Source organism: Glycine max, chromosome 9 (genome assembly GCF_000004515.6).
Source record: "Glycine max cultivar Williams 82 chromosome 9, Glycine_max_v4.0, whole genome shotgun sequence".
NCBI classification, from domain to species: domain Eukaryota; kingdom Viridiplantae; phylum Streptophyta; class Magnoliopsida; order Fabales; family Fabaceae; genus Glycine; species Glycine max.
The window spans coordinates 25,929,286-25,953,391 of record NC_038245.2 but is presented as its reverse complement, the minus strand read 5'-3'; the positions used below and the strand labels follow the sequence as shown (position 1 = coordinate 25,953,391).

Genomic DNA, 24,106 nt, shown 5'->3' with positions numbered 1-24,106 from the left:
TTATAAAAAGAACAAAGCTTTCATCTAGCCAAGATTATACAAAGGTGTTACAAGAGACCCTAACGGTTTCTAATTATGTGGGCCATCAAATCTATCATGTGTTGACAGTAATTGATTAGCCCATGAATCTCCTCGGGGGCCGTACACACTTCGGCCATGGCTTTTGCTTTGGCTAATAGACGCGGGAGGTCTTGACTTCCATTCAAGGTCAAGGCGAACCTATCCATCCACATAGTCGCTTCTTGATGCAATGTATCAATCACCCTCCCTCTTGCTTCTTTTTCGGTGTATACTTGTGCAAAATCCTCCACTAGCTTTTGTTCATGGGCCACAGACTGGTTCAACTCTTCCTTGTATTGCCCTATGATAGCTAGCATGCTTTGCTCCGTGGCTTCCAAGTGTTGAGCCAAACTCCTTTTGGACCTCGCGCAAGCAACTAACTCTTCTTTTAAGATCATGCCATGCACCCGTGACCGATCTCTTTCCTCTCTTCGGAGCTTGAGCTCATTGTTGCTACCCCACAATGCTCCTCGGAATTTCTCTCGGCCATATTCCTCCTTGCGGGCCCTTTTGGTTTCTTGTTCAAGGGCTCTTGCAGTGGCCGCGTTTTCCTCTTGTAACTCGGTGCACTCTTTCCGGATGTGTGTAGCAGCTGATTTGAACTTCTCCTTGGCGAGTCTTGCCTTCCCTAGCTCTAATTTTAGAGCTCGGACTTCTTCATCTTCCTTCGGAGCTTCGAAGTTCTCCTCATCGATAACTTTCAACTTGGAGAGCCAATCTAACCCTCGCGTGTGAATTCTTAGCCATCCGTGATAACCTCCGATGACGCCATTACGGATGCCCCTAAGCTCCTTGTCTTTCCTCAACGGACTCCTCCACACCTTGTGGATTCTTTGTATAACGTTGAGACCTTGCACGTCTAAATCTTTCACAAGGAAAGGTGAGAGACTCCCTTCCGTTGGTGCTCCCCTCATGGGGTACCCTAGCTGTCTTATGGCGAGTGCGGGATTATAATTAATACACCCCCTAGTCCCTATCAATGGAACATTAGGGTAGTCCCCACACGAGAAAAGAACTCCTTCCTTGCCTTCCTTCCAACGAGGAAACCAATTGATTGTGCTGCCCCCTATCCCCGCCAAATGTTGGTCCCAATCGACTCTTCCTTTTTCGGCGCATGATCGATAACTTTGAAGCGGACACGGGTGTCTTGTGTCTTGTTGGAATAGGTGTGAAATCAACCACACACAGAGAGCGGGTAAACAACAGACAATTCGTGCACTATTTTTCTCACACCTCCGGTCAAAGGTGTCAAACAAATCTGCCAAGATAGCCACCACTGGACTCTCCTTGCTATGGTGATATGCGAGGAAAGCGTCAATGGCGGCTAAGTCCACCAAACCGTCAACGTTCGGAAAGAGGACAACCCCAAAAATCAACAAAGCTAATATATCCGCAAACGGGCCCCACTTCTCTTAGCTCGCCATATCCCTTGCCTTGCCTTCCAAGTATTTCCAAGGCAGGCCCACTACACCGTTCCGAGTTTGCTTCATGCGATCCAACTCTTTTGCTGAATCTCCAACCACAGCTGCAATCTTGCTCAAGGAAGGAAGAAAGCCGGAGAAAAGATACGGTTTTTTCCCCCCAAGAGGGCATCCTAATATTTCCTCAAACTCTTCAATAGTTGGTACCATTTGGAAGTCCCCAAACGTGAAACACCTCAACGGCTGGTCATAGTATTGGGCGAGGGATACGACAGCTTCCGTAAATACCTCCACTGCGGTCAAATCTAGAATCTTCCCGTACACTTTGCGGAAGGCTTGCCTATGGAGAGGTCCCATCAATCGTCCTAATTCCTTGAGGCTAGTGACATCTAGACTTTTAACCTTGACTTGATAAAACCTTTTGCCGTTTTGATTTGTCCCCATCATTTACCTAAAAAAGGGATGGATCAAGACTTTGACATGAATGATGCAATGCGTATGCATGAAACAGAAAGAAAACAACACAAAGGGGTAATTCATACATACGAGACTGCAGAGTTCCAATTTTAATGCTATGTTTGGGCATGATGGCGCCTCGACGTAGCATAAAAAGGGTTATGTATTACTCTAAAGAAACCAAACACCACTAGCAAAAACTATAAACTAGTGTTATTTTACCAAAAAAATGCATGAGAACGAATGGCACGGAGCGTGTTTGCTCTTTGCCCCTATTTGGGAACCTATAGGACAATATCTAGGGGTCTCTAATAACTACTCCCCAACAATTCATAACTCACACGGCTGTTTTCTAGAGGTATCATCACTCAAGATAATAATATTGTGGCGGTATGGAATACCAGCGACAACACATTATAAAGAGAGAAAGCTCTAGACGAGGTTTCACTATTATCAAGCAAGTCAGAGACCTAGCATGATGATAGATTCACCTCCACTCCTTAAATTCCCATGAACCCGGGTGTAGGGCCCCTTTTTCACTCAAACCCGTGGGTGCTTAGAATGCAGTGTAAAAATGTGGAAAAGACAGCAGTTATTTACATTTTACACAGTTCAATAAAATGCACACACAAAGTTTCACAATTCCACAATTCTTTAAAATAGGCCTAACTCACAAAAAGTCCCCAGTGGAGTCGCCAACTGTCGCAACGTGCCCTTTTGCGGGCGAGCGAAGGCGAGGCTCACGGGTGCGCTTTCCAAAGGAGGAAAGGTGCGCGGAGTCGCCACCAACGTTTATTTGTGGAAAACATCGGGAAAACCGAAGGAAACCGGTCAAAAATGAAAATTCTAAGTTCGGGAGTTGTATTTACGTTTGAGGAAGGTATTAGCACCTCTCACGTTTGTCTCAAAGGACAACAGCCTATTTTTTAGAATTGTGGAAATTGTGTTACCTTAACTTTATTTCTTTTTATTTTTTGAGGTCGACAAAAGCGGGGCTTTTGCTCCTACGTACCCTCCATCGAAGAGGAAATCAAACCTACGTAGTTCTTTCTTATACATGAATCAAGTGATTCTTTTTACTTGAAGGGTGATCATTTTAAGGCGTTGGACCTTAAAAATGATCCATTTTACTTGATAAGAAACTGAAATGATAAACTTTCAAAACCCTACTTTTTGTGGACGAGCTTGACTAGGCGAGTTGATTTTAGCCTTAGTTTCACTTTAGTTATTAGTCAATTCAATTAAGAATGAGAAATCCCAAAGAGAAAACGTCCGATTGATTTTTCGCTTTATTTTACTAAAAGGTATTTTTTATTATTATATTATTATTTTACCTCTTTTTTTATTTCCAACGTAGTTACGGCACGACCAAACGGTCGGAATTCATTTTAACCGAAATTAACGAATGATACAATTCAAATGATCGGTGGAAATTTATTTTATTTTTAGATTAGGCGAGAAATGACTTAAATAAATGATTGAAGCACGTCAAAAGGGGGTATAGAAAGCGAATGAAAACGAGAATAAAAATACATGAAACAAAATGTGGACCACCACGGGTACATAGAATGAATTGAAAAGCTCGGTTTGAGGTACTTACCCGTTGAAGACTGAAGAAAACGAAGAACGAACGATGAATGTTGAAGAACGGTCGAGAATCTTCACGTAATTACTCACGGAAACGTTACGGAAACGTTACAGAAGCGCCTCGGCTTGGATTTTCTTCACGGAAATAATTTTCCTCAGCAATTTCGAGAGAATAAGAAGTGCCAAGAAGGCTGACCCCTTCTCCCTTCACTCCTCCCCCTATTTATAGCAAAATAGGGGAGGAGCTTGCCACCCAGCTCGTCCAGGCGAGCAAGGTTGCTTCCTCCAGAAGCAACAGCCTTCTGGAGGAAGAAACTGGAAGGCCCAAGTGGGCCTGATTGCTATTTGTACCCCCTTTTTTACTAAATGCACCCCCCTCTACCTTTTTTGGTAATTCTTTTTCCGTAACGTTACGAAAATTTACGAATTTCGTAACGATACTTATTTTCCTTCCGCAAGGTTACGAGTCCTTACGGATTATGTATTTACTCTTTTTTAGCTTTCGAAGAAGTTACGAAAACTCACGGATTGCAAAAAATACCTCCTTTCGATTTCCGTCACATCACGGAATTTTCACGGATCGCGTAAGCCTGCTTCCTTTTGATTTTCGGCACGTCTCGGGACTTCACATATTGTGCAACAAAGGGTGCCAAATATCTCGAAGCGGCCAATCAATGGTTGTATATCATCAAATTATAATCCCCGGACGAAATTAGGGTATGACAAGAACATTGTGTTGTTTAAGTGTGGGAAAGATATCATTGTGTTTCCCCCAACTTTAAGCCATACTGAGATTAGACTTGGGAATTATTTTGATTTGATTTTGATGTTATTGTGAATTTTTGCATGAATTATGCTTTCATAAACTCCATGAACAAAATGAATGAATAGTTTTTCTGTTGTGCCTAGCTACATAAATAAGAGTCTTGAGCTTGTAATTTATTTTCATGTGTGCAATGGTTTGCTTGATGGCATGAGTCTATTTTCTATTTTGAAATTCATATCCTTAAATGATTCTGGGCATTTTTCTAAACTATTGAGGCTTGAGTAGGCATTCTTTGACACCAAAATTTGATAAATTTTGTGATGCAAATCCCGTTAGTTTCCCAATTTGAGCCTATTAAATATTTGTTGGCGCCTGTTTTGAAGTGTTCCTAAGTTTATTGATGTAAAGAACAAGGGGATGATCAATGGGAAAACAATTTGTCCCATAAAAATGGTTCTGACTTCTTATCCTGAGAATGAGTAAAGCAAAGGTCATAGACCATTATGAATTCCCTCTTAATAAAAACAATTATCTTTTCTTAAAAAAATGAAAATAAAGAGAGGGAAAAAGAAAGTGAGAAGGAGAAGAAGTAAAATTGAAATGAAAGAACAAAAGTGAATCTAAAAATTTGACTAAAGTAAAGGTCATTGTTTCCCTAGAAAATATGCCATCTGGTTGTGAATAATTGTGGAACCCTCTTGTTTGACATTTTTCTTTTAGTATCCACCATGCATTACAAGCCTAACCCCATTACACCCTTTGTGCCTAACTTGTTTGAAAGTGCCAAGATATTGCTTGAGTTAAGTTGATTGATTTATAGATTGTGAACATGTCCATCTTGTTTTGTAATCTAAGTGATTAATGTTTTACCTCTAAACACTGTGAGGAAGAGATGAGTGGACCATGGCTCTATGGAATCTTACATCTTTACTATGATAAGCTAAATAGATCTCTTGGAATCTTCAGATTGGCTTGATTACTTGTTGTGACTATCTTGTTCTTCTATGGAGATGGGGGATTCTGATGCATTTTCTTGACTAAGAATACTATTCAAAAAGTTTGAATTAAAAAAATTGCTTGATGGCAAGCAATGCTCAATGTGGAGAGGTTGATAAAGTGGTAGTTTACCTTGTTTATTCATGAATTTTTGTGTCATAGTCATGCATTATTGGTTTATTTTATTTGAAAGAACTCATGGTTGGGTACTAGTTTGTGCAACACAAATGTTTGGAAGTTATAAGTGGAAAATGAGTTAGAAAATTGCATATTTTGGCTCATTTGAAGATTTTTCCAGTTTGACCATGGCCACACTGGCCTGACCATGATCATATTGAGATCACCACGATCATGCACTGATTTCTTTTACAAAATTTGACTATAGCCATTCCGAATTCACCATAGTTGTGGTCACATCACCACAACCATAATGTCTTGACCGCCACCACATGTTGATTTTTATGAATTTTGTGAAGATGGCCACACTTTATTTACCACGGCCAAGCATATAACTTTTTCGGGACCACAATCGTGGTCTGCAGGACACTGTTGTCACTTATTATATCCTATAAATAGCGAGGTTTAAAACATAAACCCCATATTTTCCTCTGAAGCTCAATTTTGGGATTTTCAAGGGAGAATAGAACCGTGAGAGCACCTTTGACTACAAAGGAACATGGAGATCACAACGGGGGTTCTTTCTTGTAAACATTTCTCCCTCTAGTGTTGTTTTCATGTCTTCCTTTATGATTTCTAGCTTTTTCATGACCAAGAGCGTCTAGTGCATTTGGGTCTAAGATTATGATGTAGCCTAACCTCTTGTACCCTTTTTGATTTCAATAAATACCTCCATGTCATTCAATTAAATATTTTTTCTCATTCTTTATTGTTATATTTGGATCTGATCAGTCTAAAACCTAATTAATTACACAGAAGTGATCATTTGTGTGTGATTAATTGGTCTAGAAGGAGATTATTTTGCACCAACATGCATGATCAAACTTGTTGTGAAATTTCTAGTGAATTAACTTCATTGGTAATCATCTGTGAGAATAAAGAGTTTACTCCTTAACATAAATTAATATTTCTTTGATCAATTGAATATTGATTTAGAGTAAGGATCATTATTAGGGGAACATTGGCGATTGATTTAAGTAGGGGTTTATTGGAATTAAATTGGGGAAAAGGGGTATGCGTGAATTCATAATCCTAGGCTTTTTTATATAAATGTTTCACGCAAAGTTATTTTTCTTTAATTCTTTTTTTTGTTAAATAGTGAAATTAATAAAAAAAAATCTTTTTTAATTTGATAAAACTCAAATTGCATAGTTATTGCTAAATTGATTATTTGAGAACACAATTGGTCCTCTGGGTTTCATTTCCGAACTTAGGTCCATTGTTACTATTATGTAATGTACACTTGTCCTTGTGTGAGTCATATTTATACACATGAAGAATTGATTAAAAAATAGAGAATTACATATTTGAATTCTACTTCTTTCACTCAGCAACTGCAAATTTAGCTCATCTGGGTCATGATTGATCTAAATAGAACCTCAAAATATGAATCACAAATGAAGAATAATATATATATATATATATATATATATATATATATATATATATAGAGAGAGAGAGAGAGAGAGAGAGAGGGGGGGGGAGGGAGGGAGAGAGAGAATTTTGAGTTTCTATTTCTGAAATTGAAAAGTGAACTAAAGATCCTTGACTTAATGTTACAAGCTCTTATATAAAGAGTTAACACTACATTATTTTTTTCTCCCATGTAAAACTTTCATTGAAGTTAGAACTCATCTTGCTACAACAAAATTACAACAATTATGAAGGACTTTTTCACTTGAATCTTCATGTTTTCCATCCTTGCTCGTTGTGGCAAGAGTATGACTCATTATGGCGAGTTTTTGTTCAACTCATGATTTTTAGCCTTCAGATTCATTGTGGCAATGTGTAGCTTTCTTGTGGCAAATCTTCGATCACTTGTCCTATTTCATTGCGGTGAAAGCTCATCTTGTTGTGGCAAGATTGAGTCTATAGCTCATCATTCCTTTAAGCTCAAGATTTTTCACTATGACATCAAAATTTATCACAAAAACATTTAAAATTGTCTTTTTTTAGTTTCTAAAATGATTTTATACAATTAATTTAAAAAAATTATTAACAAAAATTGTATGAAAAAACTAGGATAATTGCTCACAAAAATAATGAGGGAGAAGCAATTATCAGTAATCCCCATAACACTAATCAAATGAGATTTGATACAATAAGATATAAGTGAGATTTGGGTTGGATCACTCTCCTATATATGAGAGAGGTTGACCTAACATTACACATGAAATTCACTATGGAGAGAGGCAAAGAGTAGCGTGTCAACTAAATCCCAATGCATCTATCATTGGCTAGCATTGAGACCCTGCTATGGGTGTTGCTCATGGGGATTGAGTATAGGTGTCGTAACTTCAATGCTTGGTGATCAAAGGCAACTCATCACTTGAAAGCACGCTACGAAGGTACATCCTAAGCCCTTAGAGATTCACAAGTAATACATTCATGGGATGAAGTTTGTTCTGCTCATGGTCTTTTAACGCTACGAAGGTACATCCTAAGCCCTTAGAGATTCACAAGTAATACCTGGTTCATGGGATGAAGTTTGTTCTGCTCATGGTCTTTTAAAAAGATTAAATTATGTATTGTTAAACTCGAACATTCTTGGTGGTTCTCTTTCGTCAATTCCTTTAAGTTTCAACCTTACGACCATATTTCCCTTGGAACTAAAAGACTTTGATTTCTCATAAGGTGTCAACGGAGTCCTAAAAGCAACACTAGTTGATCCTTGGTCGACATTGTTTATGGTTGAGTCTAGGAAGGTATTTGATCATCTTTGATGTAATACCCTGATCGAGTTACACCAGAGTGAGAGTGACACAGTTCTGGTTAAAGTTCCCTTGATGATAGGTGGAATGCACCACTTCCAGCAATGAAAGATAAGCCAAAGGAAGACGCCACAAGGGTGATGGACAGCCTCCAATGAGTTTGAACGGGTTCAACCTAGAACCTAGAGAATACTCTCACAATACACAAGGATTTGTCTGAAAATTCAAGTCTATCTATTCCATTGTAATTTCGTGTACATATAGGCAGCTAGCCTTTAACTATCCTAAATGCAACATTAACTGCAATTATGAAGGCATTCCTAGTGGTGCACATGAAAAGACACCAAGGCTATCAACCACTAAAATAAAAATAAAAAAATGAAAATAAAAGAAATATAACTTTATTTAATTCTAAATAGAAGAAAATCAACAACAACACCCTCCAGCCCATGGGTCTTCAATAATAATCATGCATTGAAATAATTTTGTTTCAATGTCCTTGACCGAATGTACAACTTCAAGAATTATTGTTACCACATGTTTTAGGGTCTCCTCTGTCTTTCTGACTATGGCCCTGGTCATAGGTCCTCTTAGTAGTTGTGTCGGACCTTGAGCTTCAATGTCCTCATTAGAGAATGATCTAGAGGCTGTGTGGGTATGAGACTGTGTAATTGAGGATGACTTAAAAGAATTAATTGGTATTATCTCATAGGTCCTCACTCACATGTTTTTTGGGAAACTTTCCATAAGGTCACTCATCTCATAACTACTCCAAGTTAAACACGTTTGAATCTGGAGTTCTTATGTACTAGGAATAATTTGGTTAAATTAACATGCAAAGGTTGAAACTTTGCAAAAATCTCTCACAATTGACTCAATTATGCTTACAACACACTTCAAAAGCACCCGTCTATTGCCTACACCTCTAATTAGGTGTTTGTAGTTAATTTTTCATAACGACAATTAGATAAAAAGATCCAATTAAAAAATAATAATAATAGAAGTTAAAGGTATGAGGACCTAAGGATTTTATAAATATATGAGTTTAATTGTCATGCATTAATAATTTTATGTCATTATTCAATCATAATTCATTATTAATATAACTTTTAAGATAATTATTATAAAAAAAGTTAACAAATTTATCATATATGATAGTTTGTGATTGAATGATAGGATAAAACTATTTTTTTACCATAAATGCATAACCTTTTTTTCTCTAAATATATATTATATAAAAGTAAAAAAATAAATAAAACAATTATACTTTCATTTAATCATAAACTATTATATATAACTATATATAAAGAGATTAGAGAGTTTTAGTGTACAAATTTTTATGTCCATTTTATCCTTTAACTAAATCTCTAAATTACTATCTTCACAAACTATCCAAAATTATATTACCTCCATTATTTTAATTTTTTTTAAGAAACACTTAGGCGTAAACTATCTCATTTCTCATAATATTTTTTTTTCTTTGCTGGAAAGGGCTAAAAGGTTATCTCTTATCTCTTATGATAAACTTATTAATTTTTATAATATTTACTAGTATATTTGGTTTTTAAAAAAACTTAAATTTAAATATTTATTTATTTATTGACGTTACTTTCCAGCCCTACTCACAATAATACAAAACCAACCGCACCAGCCTCACCACTCACTCGTCTTCACTCTTCACCCGCTCCAGCAATGACGTCACCCCGTTCCCCTTACCTCCTCCTTGCCACCGCCTTTTTCCTGTCGTTTCACCTCTCCTATGTCGTCCACTCCGCCTCCGACTTCCAAGCACTAATGTCGTTCAAAGCCTCCTCCGACCCTTCCAACAAACTCCTCTCTCAATGGAACTCCACGTCCTCCAACCCCTGCACCTGGCACGGCGTCTCCTGCAGCCTCCACAACAACAACCACCACCACCGCCGCCGCCGCTGCGTCTCCGGCCTCGTCCTCGAAGACCTCAACCTCACCGGCTCCATCCTCCCCCTCACCTTCCTCACCGAGCTCCGCATCCTCAGCCTTAAACGCAACCGTTTCGACGGTCCCATTCCCTCCCTCTCCAACCTCACCGCTCTCAAGCTCCTCTTCCTCTCCCACAACAAATTCTCCGGCAAGTTTCCCGCCACCGTCACTTCCCTCCCCCACCTCTACCGCCTTGACCTCTCCTACAACAACCTCTCCGGTCAGATTCCGGCAACTCTCAACAACTTAACCCACCTCCTCACCCTCCGCATTAATACCAACAACCTCCGTGGCCGCATTCCCAACATCAACAACCTTTCTCATCTTCAAGACTTCAACGTCTCCGGTAACCGCCTCTCCGGTAAAATACCGGATTCGCTTTCAGGTTTCCCCGGATCCGCGTTTTCTAACAACCTTTTCCTCTGCGGAGTTCCGTTACTAAAATGCAGAGGCGGCGAGACAAAAGCCATACCCGCTCTCGCTTCCCCGTTGAAGCCTCCAAACGACACAGATTTGCATCATAAGAGTAAAACTCACGTGGCAGCGCCCAGAATGGGGGTGATGGTTTTGGTTATAATTGTTCTCGGCGACGTGTTGGTTCTTGCTTTGGTGTCTCTGATCCTCTACTGCTATTTCTGGCGGAACTATTCTGTTTCGTTAAAAGAAGTAAAAGTAGAGACCCATTCGAAGTCGAAGGCAGTGTATAAGAGGTATGCGGAGAGAATTAATGTTTTAAAATTATTATTCTTTTTCATTTCATCGTTTTAGATAATAAAAAAAATAATTTTTGTAAAATATTTTAAACAATAAAAAAATATTATTTAAAATATTTTAAGAAAAAATAAAATAATTACATTTTTAAAAACTAAAATGATTTATTTTACAGAAATAAAAATAAAAAATATTAAATTACATATACTAAAAATAATTGTAAGCGGATTAAGAATTATTCTTCATCAATTTATTAATTTTTTTTATCCATTTGAAACAACACAGGAAGGTAAACAGTGAGGGGATGGTGTTTTTGGAAGGGGTGAGGAGGTTTGAGTTGGAGGAGCTGCTGTGTGCGTCTGCGGAGATGTTGGGGAAGGGCGTGTTTGGCACGGCGTATAAAGCTGTGCTCGATGATGGGAACGTTGTAGCAGTGAAGAGGCTGAAAGAAGTGAGTGTTGGAGGGAAGAGGGAGCTTCAGCAGCGGATGGAAGTGCTTGGAAGGTTGAGACACTGCAATGTTGTTCCTTTGAGGGCTTACTATTTCGCTAAAGATGAGAAGTTGCTCGTGTCCGATTACATGCCCAATGGTAACTTGTCCTGGCTCCTCCACGGTAACTTCCTAACATCATTTTATTACAACTTATTAAACTTCTTTTTTTTTTCTTTCTAAATTTATGTAGGTTTTTACGCTACTCGAGACTTTTTGTTTTTAGTTGTTCCATTCGACAGCTGAAATTGGGTAAACTTAAAGTCAATTTTATATATTTAGTCAACTTTAAAAATAATAAAATCCACTTTTTCTAGGAAAAACTTAATTAGATGTGGAGTAAAACTAATACTTATTTTATTGGTGCTTTCAAGATTTCTTTATATATCAAGACCTTAATTTATTTATTGGTGCTTTCAAGATTTCTTTATAGTCCTTCTGATCTCGATTATAGGAAAAATGTGTTTGAGACTTATTAATAAGATGAGTTAATTTTATTAAATTGTGTTATTTTTAATTAAAAATATAAATATTTTTTAAAATTATTTTATTAAAATTAAATGTCAAATATATAAAATTTCTTAATTTTATTAAATAAAAAATATTTTAAAGAGAATCTCATTAAATAAGACATAAATAAGTAAAATATATATATTCAGTGAAGATGGTGTAATCTATTTATATTTGAGAAAAAAATACTAGACTTTCATGGCTTATAATCGAAACCGGAATATATATATATATATATATATATATATATATATATATATATATATATATATATATATATATATATATATATATATAAAACTTTTTATTTAATCAGCAAAAATTACGATATGAAATTCTAATTCTGAAAAATACTAATAAAAAGCCATTCAAGATATCTTTTCCGGCATTGTCTTACTCTTAGCTGCCAGCCAATAAACGAAATAGTAAAACTCAACAGAATCTGTCACCTACTTATTCAGTGAAGATGGTGTAATGAGCAAGACACCCGTGCATTTAGGGTACCCATATCAAACTAGAGTTATTTTTTTGAGTTTTGGGTAGGGGTCCATGTTGATAGATTGAAGATTTGAAGTTGGACCATGTGATCATGCATACATCTTTGTTTGCAACATGGGATCAATAAATCCTTATTCTTCCTTCCATCCCTGCTTTTCATGGATTTTCCAATTCCATCAATCACAGACAGAACAAGTGTTAAATGAGCACAAGCTGCACTGTATGACCCATCTGGGAATAGGGGTTACTGAACTATATTTACATACTAAGCTACTGTGTTAGATTCTTTTCTTATAAAAGTAGGAAAAAAAGAATAGAGAATACTACTACTAGCTAGTGTCTTTTATATGTGAGAGTTTCTGCTTTGCTTTTTGTTCTTTTCCAAAACAACCTTTGGCCTTTTGCTTTTATCGTTAGCCACTCAAGTCTGAGAAAGTAACCAAAAAGGGCAAAGTAGGCCAGTACCATTTGAACCTTATGCAAAAGTCAGTTGCCCTTGCTTTACTGAATAATAATACGATAATTTGATATTAGAAAGGAAAAAGCTAGAAAACATAAAGTTTAAGATAATAGAAATCTATATTATGTATAATTTTAATTTTTAATTTTTAAAATTTTCTAGTTAATTATGTATTTTTAATTTTAAAATTAAGAAATTTTAATCTTTAATTAATTTCCTTCTATTTTAAAACTGATTTTTTTTCTCATTTTATAGCTAAACATTGAAGGAGTGACTATTAATTTAAAACGTGACATAATTTTAAAAATTTAGAAATTAAAATGTTAGAAAACATTTGAAAATAAGAGGTGCGATTAAGATTTGAAAAGTAAATATATAATAGGATTTTTCTTAATTTTGAGTAAAATTTGATGCCTTTATCAATAAAAATAAATTTAATTTGTAAAGATTTTGTGTGTAAAAAGAGAATGTGATAAATCTTATTAAAAAACAATAAAATAAATTTAATTAATCTTAAAATCATAAATTAATTAATTCAAAGAAAAATTTACGATACTAAAGTCATCAAACCTTAAGATTAATATGAGAACTTCTTTCGCTCTAAATTCAGAAGAAGAAAAAAACTTCGAAGGAAACTAATACAATTTGAGAGCGAAGAAAATGGTCAAATTCTAATCAATACACACAGAGTGATATAAAAATAATCTCTCATAAACTTCCTTTATTAATTAAAATTTTCTAAAAACTATAAAATTGTGAAAAAAGTTAATTAAATAAAATACAATAATTCACATAATAATGTTATATTTCTAACAAATTTTAACTATTACTTAAAAATCTATTAAAAAAACTATCACTTAAAAATGTGATAGAAAATATGATTCCGTATTTTTTTTTCATATACATATATGATGTGGCAAAAGCGTAAATAAAATTCCACTTATAAATGATAAATATTAAATAATCAAATTAGTCCATAAAAGAATGAAGTGATGATAAATTGATAATTTAGTTTCTTGATATACAATTAATTGTAGTAAATTAATCTTATAAATAAATTCATTCTTAAATTTTATAATTTAATATTAATTGAATCTTAAAAAAATGATCTAAATTTTTATTTTTTATTTTTTTAAAATTAATTGATTATTGCATCATTTATAGCTATTAATAATGAAAATTATCTCATTAAATATGCATACTTTTTAAATAATTTTATTTTTTATTATTTTTTTAACAATTGTCCTACTACTTTTTAGTTAATTATTATTTTTCTTACTTTTTTTAACTTTTAAACCTTTCTTCTTTTTTTATTTAAAATATATAGAGTTACCAAACTTCCCTATTACTTTCATAAATAAATTTGACTGTTTTTTCACTTATAAATGAATAATGAATTGGTTTCTCCGACAGGTAATCGAGGACCGGGACGGACCCCACTGGATTGGACCACGCGGCTGAAGCTCGCAGCTGGAGTGGCACGAGGCATAGCCTTCATTCACAACAGTGATAATAAACTCACCCACGGTAACATCAAATCCACGAACGTCCTCGTCGACGTGGCGGGCAAGGCGCGCGTGTCGGATTTCGGGCTCTCCTCCATCTTCGCGGGCCCCACGAGTTCTCGATCCAACGGCTACCGCGCGCCGGAGGCATCATCGGACGGCCGGAAGCAGACCCAGCTGTCCGACGTGTATTCCTTCGGCGTCCTCCTGATGGAGATTCTGACGGGGAAATGCCCCTCCTTCGAGGTGGACGGCGGCTGCGCCACGGCGGTGGAGCTTCCCCGGTGGGTCCGGTCGGTGGTGAGGGAGGAGTGGACGGCGGAGGTGTTCGATCTCGAGCTTATGAGGTACAAGGACATTGAGGAGGAGATGGTGGCGCTGCTGCAAATTGCTATGGCGTGCACTGCGACCGTGCCTGATCAACGGCCCAGGATGAGCCACGTATCGAAAATGATCGAGGAGTTGAGTGGGGTCCACGTGTCACAGTCTCATGACGCGTTGGACTCAGTTTCGGAGTCACCTTCCGCGCCTGAAGATGCTTGTACAGGACGAGATGGTCCGGCTAGTGCTAGTCAATGAACTTGGACCTAACTAGGGTAGTGTCTGTAAATTAAATTATCATTGGGTGTTGAATTTGTTTTTTCAATTTTTTCTGAAACTTTTATTTGTACTTCGTATATATATATATATATATGATATGATTCAATATAAGCTAAGTTTTATGTTAGGGGATTATTATTATTATTATATTAAGTCTAGCAACGTGGATATGATATGAATAATTGTTATCTTTTTCAACGTCCTTTTATTAATTTTTTTATTTTCTGGTAAATATTGAATGTGATTAATATTTTCAAGATATTATCATTTAGTTTATTGAATATTTTTTTTATAAATTACTATGGCACATATATATATTATAGTTTTTCACTCTCTTTTTCTTTTCTTTTTTAACTCTCTTTCCTATTTTTCAAAGAAAAATTAAACAAAGAGAAAAAAAGTGTAAAATTAATGAGTGTGAAAAGAAAAAACGCACACACACATTTAGGAAAGGATGTCTTTAATAACGTTTGGTATAGTTGGAAAGTATTATGTGACTATTAGAAATGACTGTTTTTACGATAGTCATTCTATGACAGTTCTTTTAGAACCGTCTTAGAAAAAGAAACGGTAGTATTTTTGTAATTATTTATTGAAAAAAGTCTTGTACGACACACATTCTAAAATGGTTATTAAAAATCGTTGATGTGTGTAGATCATAAAAATTAAGATGGGTTTTTTTTAAAACACCGTCTTTATCTCACTGGCCTCACTCTTTCATAAAGATTGTGGTGTAGGTGGACCCTGGGCATTCAAAAGGATGCTTACCAACAAAACTATTTAATATTTTTAATACATTTAATTTGATGAGTAATGATTTAAGATACTCTATTTCTTAAAAAAAAAATCTCATTAACACTTTTTTATTTTTCTCTCTTTATGTTGTATGGTATTACCCTTTATATTTATATTCTCTCTCTCACAGGATGTTATCACCTTTAAAAAGTCCCTTTTTTTTTCTATTACAAGGTGTTGATTGATAGTTTATAAAATGCAAGACAGTGTGATCGAGAATGAGCCTCTAATAAGACAAACAAACACTTGCAAGAGGAAAAGAATGAATTGAATATTATTATTCGTTTAGTAACAATTTTGCTTTGGCGCAAATAGCAACAGCCAACTAACATCATTGTATGTGCATGACACTTGGAGAAAACCTCATGAGCCTTGTCAAAGAAGTGGGCAAGAATTTCCTCGCAAAGAGAAAACAAGCATTTGTGTAAGCTTGTCCATTATACTCACATTTCTGGTTCCTCAAATTCTCCAAAAACGCCACAGTGACCTCTGGTCTCACATATTTAGTTGGGTGCAAGCCACCCTTTGACCAGTCAACCCAAGTCAAACTCCTATTAGAATTCTTCTCCGGAAACATTATGTTAACAAATGTTGGCAAGTAGTGTTCATCAGCATAGCATGGTCTCGTGCAGTGCTCTTGAAAAATTGGGAAGTAGGTTTTGTCTGACACCACTTCTAGGGCAAGTTCTCTGTCCATTTCGAACCATTGAGACCCTTTTCTCCATTGCTTGAGGGTGACCATAGGGGACATGCGAGGGTTGTAACGTCCACGTCCAACTAGACTATCTTCATCATAAGCCATCACATAGCTTTGGGTGGAGTTCATCAAATATGAGTAGATTGTTGAGAAGTTGAATAGAGGGATGCATGATTCTGATATCAGAATAAAACGTTGGTTTGAGAAATCAAGAAGGGCATTCGCCAGAAGGCGACGCTCTGCTTCAATCATGTTGAATTTTCCCCATTCCACTATCTGCATTAATTATGAGACTAGGACATGTTATTAAATTTTGAAGAAAAAAAACTTTACACTCTGTAATTTTATACTATTATTTAATTACAAAGTATTATATATATATATATATATATATATATATATATATATATATATATATATATATATATATATATATGCATGGGCCAGTACAATAAGGAGGGGGACTTAAAACAAATTTAAAGAAAAAATATTTTATTTTAAAAGAAAATTTTTATGTTGGATCTTTTTATCAACATATATGATATTTTTGTTAACACATGTGACTTTTTTTATTTTATAAAAACCAATAATAAATATATTTTTATTAATGAACCTAAAACAAGCTTTAATTATTTTATTTTTGGGTTGATTTTTATAATAATTATTTTAAAATTCCTATGCACAATGTTTTTTATTTATTGAAAACAAGCATTTTATAATAGTTGGATTCAATTTGAATTCTTTTTTCTTCAATTTGGTTCGGGTCAATCATATCAGCTTATCAACCCCATGTTCACCTATAATTTATTTTTTCTTCTTCTTCTAAACTCTAAATACAATTACTATAAACCTGTTAAATTTTATCAATATTCCATCAAATTTTCAAATTATTATATATTTAAAATCTCTTATGATCCAATTACTTAAGTGTAAATTAAGCTTTTCGGATGGCTTTAAATAAAGGAAATTTGAGGGAAATACTTGATCGTAGCACATAAAAAATCTGAGGATTGAATTTGAGTAAAAAATTATTGAGAGACTAAAACTACCTATTTTTGTATTATTGAAAGGGTTAATATTTAATGAATTTATTTCAGTTTTATACACATTTTTTTGTGTGGCATTACATTTTTTTAACTATAGTGATTTGTTAAAAAAAGCAAGCAAACTGTGATTGGTCCCTCCCTGGAGCCGCTTTAATTGTAGCACATACATGTTGATGGATCCTCTATACTATGCAGGAATTCAATGAATACTTGTGCAGGAATTGAAATGGAGCTCAGTAGTTTGCATTAATAATTAGCAGTGTCCAAAATATCAAATTGGGTGATCCTGGATTTAGGAATGTTTTCACCCGAACTGTGACAGCTAGCTATCATCATTTAAAAGCGTCCCTTAATTTGATACCCGTGTTTCCGAGTGAAAATGAGTCAAATTAAGCAAGTTTTACTAGGTTTGAGTTCGACTTGAGTTGAATATGTAAGGCTTGAGCTTAACTCATTACTTGTTGTAGATTTTTTTTTAAGGCTCGACTCGGCTTACATAAAAGTATGCCTTAGTCTACGAGTCTATTTAAAAGTTTGCTTAAAGACGTCTTTTACCAATAATTGTTTTAAAATCTAATGAAATAATAACTAAAAAAAAAAACTTATAAAATTCTGTATAAGTAATGTACAAATCCAAAAATAATTAATAAACAAAATCATATTAAATTCAAGTGGTTAAAACACAAAGTATATCAAAAGAAAATGAAAAAAAAGAGCATAATATTAAAAAATATATGAATTAGAGATGATTTATACTAATATAGTCAAATAAAAATATTTAAATTGTCTGAAAATATCTTTACAAAACATTCTTTTCTTTGGAAGTATTAATCTGATTGCTTTATCTTTTTAACTTTTTTTTTTTTAATTTTCCACATGAAGTGAACTCTCTAAACACTTTATACCACTTCATCCTGTCATTCATAATGTCATAAAAATGGTATAGATAATAGTTATTATTATTATTATTATTATTATTTGAACAAGCCTTGTCAAACTTAACAAATTTTTTTTATAATTTGAATTTGACCTTTTTATCTAAATAAATTTTTTAAAAAGCTTGAGTTTGACCTTTATAATAAATAAGCCAAGATGAGTCAAGTCGAACTAAGGTGAGTTAAAGACCCTTGATAAGTAGCTTTCCTCATTTTCATCTCTACCCGTGCTACCTATTTAAATGCTATGTGGTGCAAGCAAATGACAATTCAATTGGGTAGTTTGAACTTTTCAATGATAAATAAATTATGGTGCAAGCAAATAACAAAGACAGAGAATCTTTTATATTTACAGAGTTCATGAATTTTAGAAAATATTCTGAAAGTTTTTACTTAAAATATAAAGGTAATTTTTACGGTGGACCATCGAAGTAATCCACCGGTGGACCACTATTGCTAACTGATAGATATATTAGTAAAAAGTTCAAATATTAGGATTGAAGACCGGATACTTAGTGATATTTTAGCTAGGATTTTGCAATTTAGTCCCTGAATAAAAACTAATCTATGGATTTATGTACAAAATTTTATTCAATAGGAGTATTGAAACCTATCAGAGAGATGAGAGACACAAGGAAAGAGACAGAAAAGCAACACCATCGATTCTTCTCCAGCGGCAACCGCACCTCCATCTATGGTGACGAGTTTGGTGCTGCCAATGTCGAAGTCTGACAACAGCACCGTGTGCCACGACTGCGACAACCATCGCAAGGCACGGCTGCGATTACCGTCGCGAGTCCTGACTGTGACTACCGCCGTGAGTCCTGACTGCGACAACCGTCGCAAATTACTGTTCTAAAACATTCCAAATCTCGGTCCAACGTACAATGGCGAATCCATCTGCGAACAAGCCTCATGCGATTTGTTGTTCTCGACGATTTTCACACTAAAAAGGAGCACGCTTTTTGTATTTCTAAAACACAATTATCTTAATCGGGTTTTTGTAAGACCAAATAGGGTTTGTTGATCCATATAAGTTCAAGATTGTTAACTAATTGGTCTGAATCATTTTTTCCACAAGTCTTGTTGATTCGAGGGTTTTGTGAATAGTTTCTGGGTATTCTGAATCACTTTTTAATATATTTTTTCTTAAGTGATTCTCGACGATTTGATCGATTGAACGTGATTAATTAGCATTTGAAATTGTAAACGAGAGTGTGCATAACACAATTGGTGAGGGAAGAGAAAGAATTTGGAAATTTATGTTGGTAAAGCTGTGATTTTGAATATGCTTTGAGTGTTTGGATTCTGTTTTTTTTTTTTTTCCTTTGGATGCTGTGAGGACTTCGAAATTTCACTTCACTAACTCGCAAAATGCCTAAAATGATCTGCCATCATAGTCTTGCAGAATGGGTTGTGATGGTGTATGGCGTCCATTAAGGAAAAAAAATGGGTGTGGCAAGTTATTGGAACAATGTGTATTCCACATCTTGCAGACAAATGATTAATTTATGATTTTTTTTAGAGTGTGTTTGAATAAAGAATTTTAATTGAAAAAAATATTTTATCAAACAATTTAAATTTTTTTAATCTAAAATTTATTGTTTGGATATTTTTCATGAAGAATTTAAAATTTTAAAATAGAATTTTAAACAACTAAAAATATGATATTTTAATTTCCTTTTAATGTGAGAAATTGAAATTCTCTTTTTATAGAAGAATTTTCTAAAATGTTTTCGTATTTCCTGTGTAACATTCATCCTCTCTTCCACCTAAAAGTTTCCGAAATCTCATTCTCGAACTCTCGACTCATTTTCTTTTACCCTCAAAATTTTAATTTTTTTTATCCAAACACAAAATTTTGAAAATAAAAAAATTTTAATTGAAGTATTTGAAATTCTTAGAATTTAAAATTCTGTTTTAAATTCCCTCATCCAAACACACTCTAAAAAAAGTTTGAGACACTATACAAAACCAGATAGATGCGCGTTTACTTATAATAGCTAGTAATTATGATGGTGCACCAATTAATGGACCACATGTTAAGGTAGTCCACCACAAAATTTACCCAATATAAAATACAACTCTTTGCTCAATCTAGTATAGTGTTAGGATATAAGGAGAAGGAAAAGTGAGTTAAAACACATAAACTATTGATGATTTAGTTAATTAGTTAGTTAGAGAGATTTATTAGATATAAGTAGGGGAAGAAGGATAGGAGTAAGAGAGATTTGTTGTTAATTGAACATTAACTCTTTGTGAGAGAAGAAATCCTTTATGAAGGAATAATCTTTTAAGGAGAGTTTTCTCTCATATTTTTGTTCTTTTCTTGTATCTAGTGAAATTATTTCTTTTCTTTACCATTTCAATTCGTGGTTCTCAATAATTGGTCTAACTTGTTGGTTCTTCGGGGGAGAGTTGTCATTAGAGATTGAGAAAGTGTAAATTTGGTGCTTGAATGAGGAGCTGACAATGTTCATGGGGGCAGGCCGAATTGGTTGGATTGTCAGGGCTGAAAAATTCTCAGAGTTACAAGAAATTTGTTCATTCCATAAAGTTGCAATATGCATTAATGAAATCATGAAGGTGGTTGGAACATCAATGGTGTTGGAATTTAGGAATGCCAACTTGTTGGATGAGCCTTTAGCATTAAACTTTGTTGTGACTATGGATGATAGATCAACAATGGAGCCAAGGTAGAAGGGAAGTAAAGAGGCAATCGAGATGATTCAAGTTATACGGAGTCCACCCTCGTCCCTACCACCACCGAAGCTGCCAGACCTGAATTTGTATGAAGTGGCCAACGGGTCCACAATTGATCCCCATGGAGAGACACCAAAGAGGCATATCCTATTAGTGTAAATGATTCAGTTTTGAAGGATGAGAAAGAGGAAAGGGAAGTTTTGGAATTATGCAAAGGAGGTCCAACTTTTTACATAATGGGTCATGCCCAAATGGGTTGTAGAAATGTGATTCATAAAAGAGGAGTAGAAATTGGAGTTCGAATTGAGTGGAAGGATTTATACTTCTCTTGTTGGATGTATCTGTAACTGATGACATGTTAAGAGAGCAAAGGTGGAAAGAGATTGCAACATCACCCTCGAAGTCTAGATTATTTAGAATTTTCTTTCGTCTCGATCTTTACTAGAGCCACCAAACTTAACTTTGCATCAAGGGGTAGCGGGTCATTCCCCGCTATCCTATAATGAGTAGTTGTTTTCCAATAACTTGGGAAAACAACTTATAAAAGAGACTTTTTACTATGACTCTTGGTTATCGGCAAGGAAATTTGTATACCCTTTTTTGTCATTTTTTTAATACCCTTTGCTAAGTATTATGAAGCTTTTATATTTAAGATAAAAAATTAGATATTAGGTATTTTGTATGCTATGCGGTTTTCAAATATAAGAATTGAAGTTTCAAGTGTACTTATTTTTTTAATTTAAATCTTTGTTATTCAGATTAATAAACTAAAACTCTAATTCTAATTATAGAATAATATCAAAAGAATAAGAAACTGCATGGAAGTTGTTTTCAAATATTTGTATGTTTCTCTCAACTTTGTTGTGTTTTATTCTCTCCTCTCCCTCTTTATCTTTAATATAAATCTTTATTATTCAGATTAATAAACTAAAACTTTAATTCTAATCATACAATAATACCAAAAGAATAAGAAGTTACATCAGTGTTTTGTCCTACTATTTGTGTTTCCTTTGTTCTGTTTTATTCTCCGCCTCTCCCTCTTCACTGGATATACTTTTATTTATTTGTTCTTTCAATTATCCACCTTGTATATCTACATTTGGCTAAATGAACATTTTAGTCACCTGTAAATCGAAAACAATTTATTTTGGAAAGAACAAAATTTTTGATTTAAATGCTGAATGTATAAAAAAACTGATAGTTTTTTACTGCTGTTAAGAAGTAAAATCATTTTGTTCATTTTTAAAGATGAATTTGACAATAAATTTTATTTTTTATAACTAATTTAACATGAAGTTGTAAAATTCAGAACCAATTTATCAGTAAATTATACACAAAACATAATTATTGTAATTTTTACACATTAAAATTTTCGTATTTTTAGAGATTAAATTGTCACTTATTTACATGTCAAGGCCAAATCTACATCCCGAAGAGAACGTTTGCATATCTTCATTTCAGTTATCCAAGAGAACATTTTCATCAAAGGCAAATGTAAAATAGTAATTGAAGAATGAAGAACTGACCTTACTAGGAATTCTCCTTCCATGAAACACTGAACTCTCCGGGTCTGATCCATTGTAAGAAGGATTGGAATGTACATAAATAGAGTAGTATCCTTCATGCCCTTTGAAGAACCTTTCCCAAAAAATAGCCAAAGGCACAGGACCCCTTACCAAGAACATGAAGGCCACCTTGGCGACTCGATCAAAGGGGTATTCTCTGATCTTAGGGGTCATTGAAGCTCTCCATAATAGTTCTTCATCACTCATATCATGCACAACATTAGAAGGATGAATAAACTCTTTCATGTTATGCACAACATGATTAGAAGGCTGAATAAACTTTTTGGTATCATGCACAACGATGGAAGGCTGAATAGACTCTTGTGTATTATGCACAACATTAGAAGGTGGAGTAAATTCTTCCGGCCCCTCTTGATTGAGGTTAGAATCAGATACTTCTGGTTTTTCAATTGGTGGGGGCATTGTATTTGGTGGTGGTGCATTAATCTGTGATGATGAAGAGTGTAAGAATTGAGTGTGCTGAAGACTAAAGCTTTTGAGGTAGAAGCTGATGATGATACCAATGGTCACACCAAAGGCCAAAAAGAGGAGATAGGGAAGGAAGCGAACAAGCTGGAGATTAAAATGCTTTGAAACAGAATTTAATGGGTGTTGATTATTTGAGCTCTTCATTTTTGTAAGCTGAAAGAATTATTGTAAAAAGACAAGTTCCCTAGTTTTGTTATTTGGGTATGAAGAACAATAAGAATATAAGAAAGGTTTAAAAGGGTTTTCTTGTCAAGAAAGGCTAACAAGTACTAAAGTGGATATATATTCCTAAAGAAGAATGATTATAAGAAGAGGTTTAGTATAGATCTGTTTATGGATTATGGAACAGGTGTAAGGTGTAATACTTCAAAGTCAAGTTAGGAGAACAAAATCAGAAGCATACTTATCTTCTAATCAAAATGTGTAAAGAGCCATAAACCATAATAAAACAAAAAAAAGGTCAGAAATAAAGTATCTCACTAAAGGTAAAACTGATCTAAAAAAAGAGATGGACACCTGAAAACGTGTGTAAGAGAAAGGGAGAGCGCGCTATGTAATATTTATAGACATAGAGAGATTAAGGTAATCTGTCAAAGCCTTGTATGGTTCAAATTTATGCTCAAGGGGCTGTGAGAGCCTTCACATGGAGTTGTGGCTTTGAAGACTATATTGGATAAAGCCCTTTCTCTCTTTGCCTCTTCAGTCCCGCACTTTATAATTCAATAACAGCTTTCTTAAAACGCTCAACTTGTGAACACAGGACGGTTATTTGCTTGTTATGGAAACCTGTAGAAGAGGATAAAATTTTGTTAAACAATAGATACCATTACGAGATATACTAGTGGTATTTTTCTTTACATTTTCTTTATGATTAACTGAAATTATTAGAAATTATTAATTTTTATAAATCATGTATTTTATTTAATAATTATTTCTTTTGATTTAGAAATAGAATTCATAAGAAATAAT

General features: G+C 34.5%; 2 protein-coding genes across 2 annotated transcripts; one reads left to right on the top strand and one right to left on the bottom strand.

Moving 5' to 3' along the window:
• The first annotated feature begins 9,662 nt into the window (after positions 1-9,662).
• LOC100811051 (probable leucine-rich repeat receptor-like protein kinase At1g68400) lies at positions 9,663-15,034 on the top strand. The gene is made up of 3 exons (XM_006587161.4): positions 9,663-10,843; positions 11,130-11,458; positions 14,216-15,034. The coding sequence occupies exons 1-3, from the start codon at positions 9,867-9,869 to the stop codon at positions 14,884-14,886; spliced, it is 1,977 nt and encodes a 658-aa protein (XP_006587224.1). The 5' UTR covers positions 9,663-9,866; the 3' UTR covers positions 14,887-15,034.
• A 920-nt stretch (positions 15,035-15,954) lies between these two features.
• On the bottom strand, positions 15,955-23,796 carry LOC100811590 (glycosyltransferase BC10). The gene is made up of 2 exons (XM_003535086.5): positions 22,610-23,796; positions 15,955-16,675 (listed from the first exon to the last, which is right to left on the bottom strand). Exons 1-2 carry the CDS (start codon positions 23,279-23,281, stop codon positions 16,034-16,036), a joined length of 1,314 nt encoding a protein of 437 aa, XP_003535134.1. The 5' UTR covers positions 23,282-23,796; the 3' UTR covers positions 15,955-16,033.
• Between the last annotated feature and the right edge of the window lie 310 nt (positions 23,797-24,106).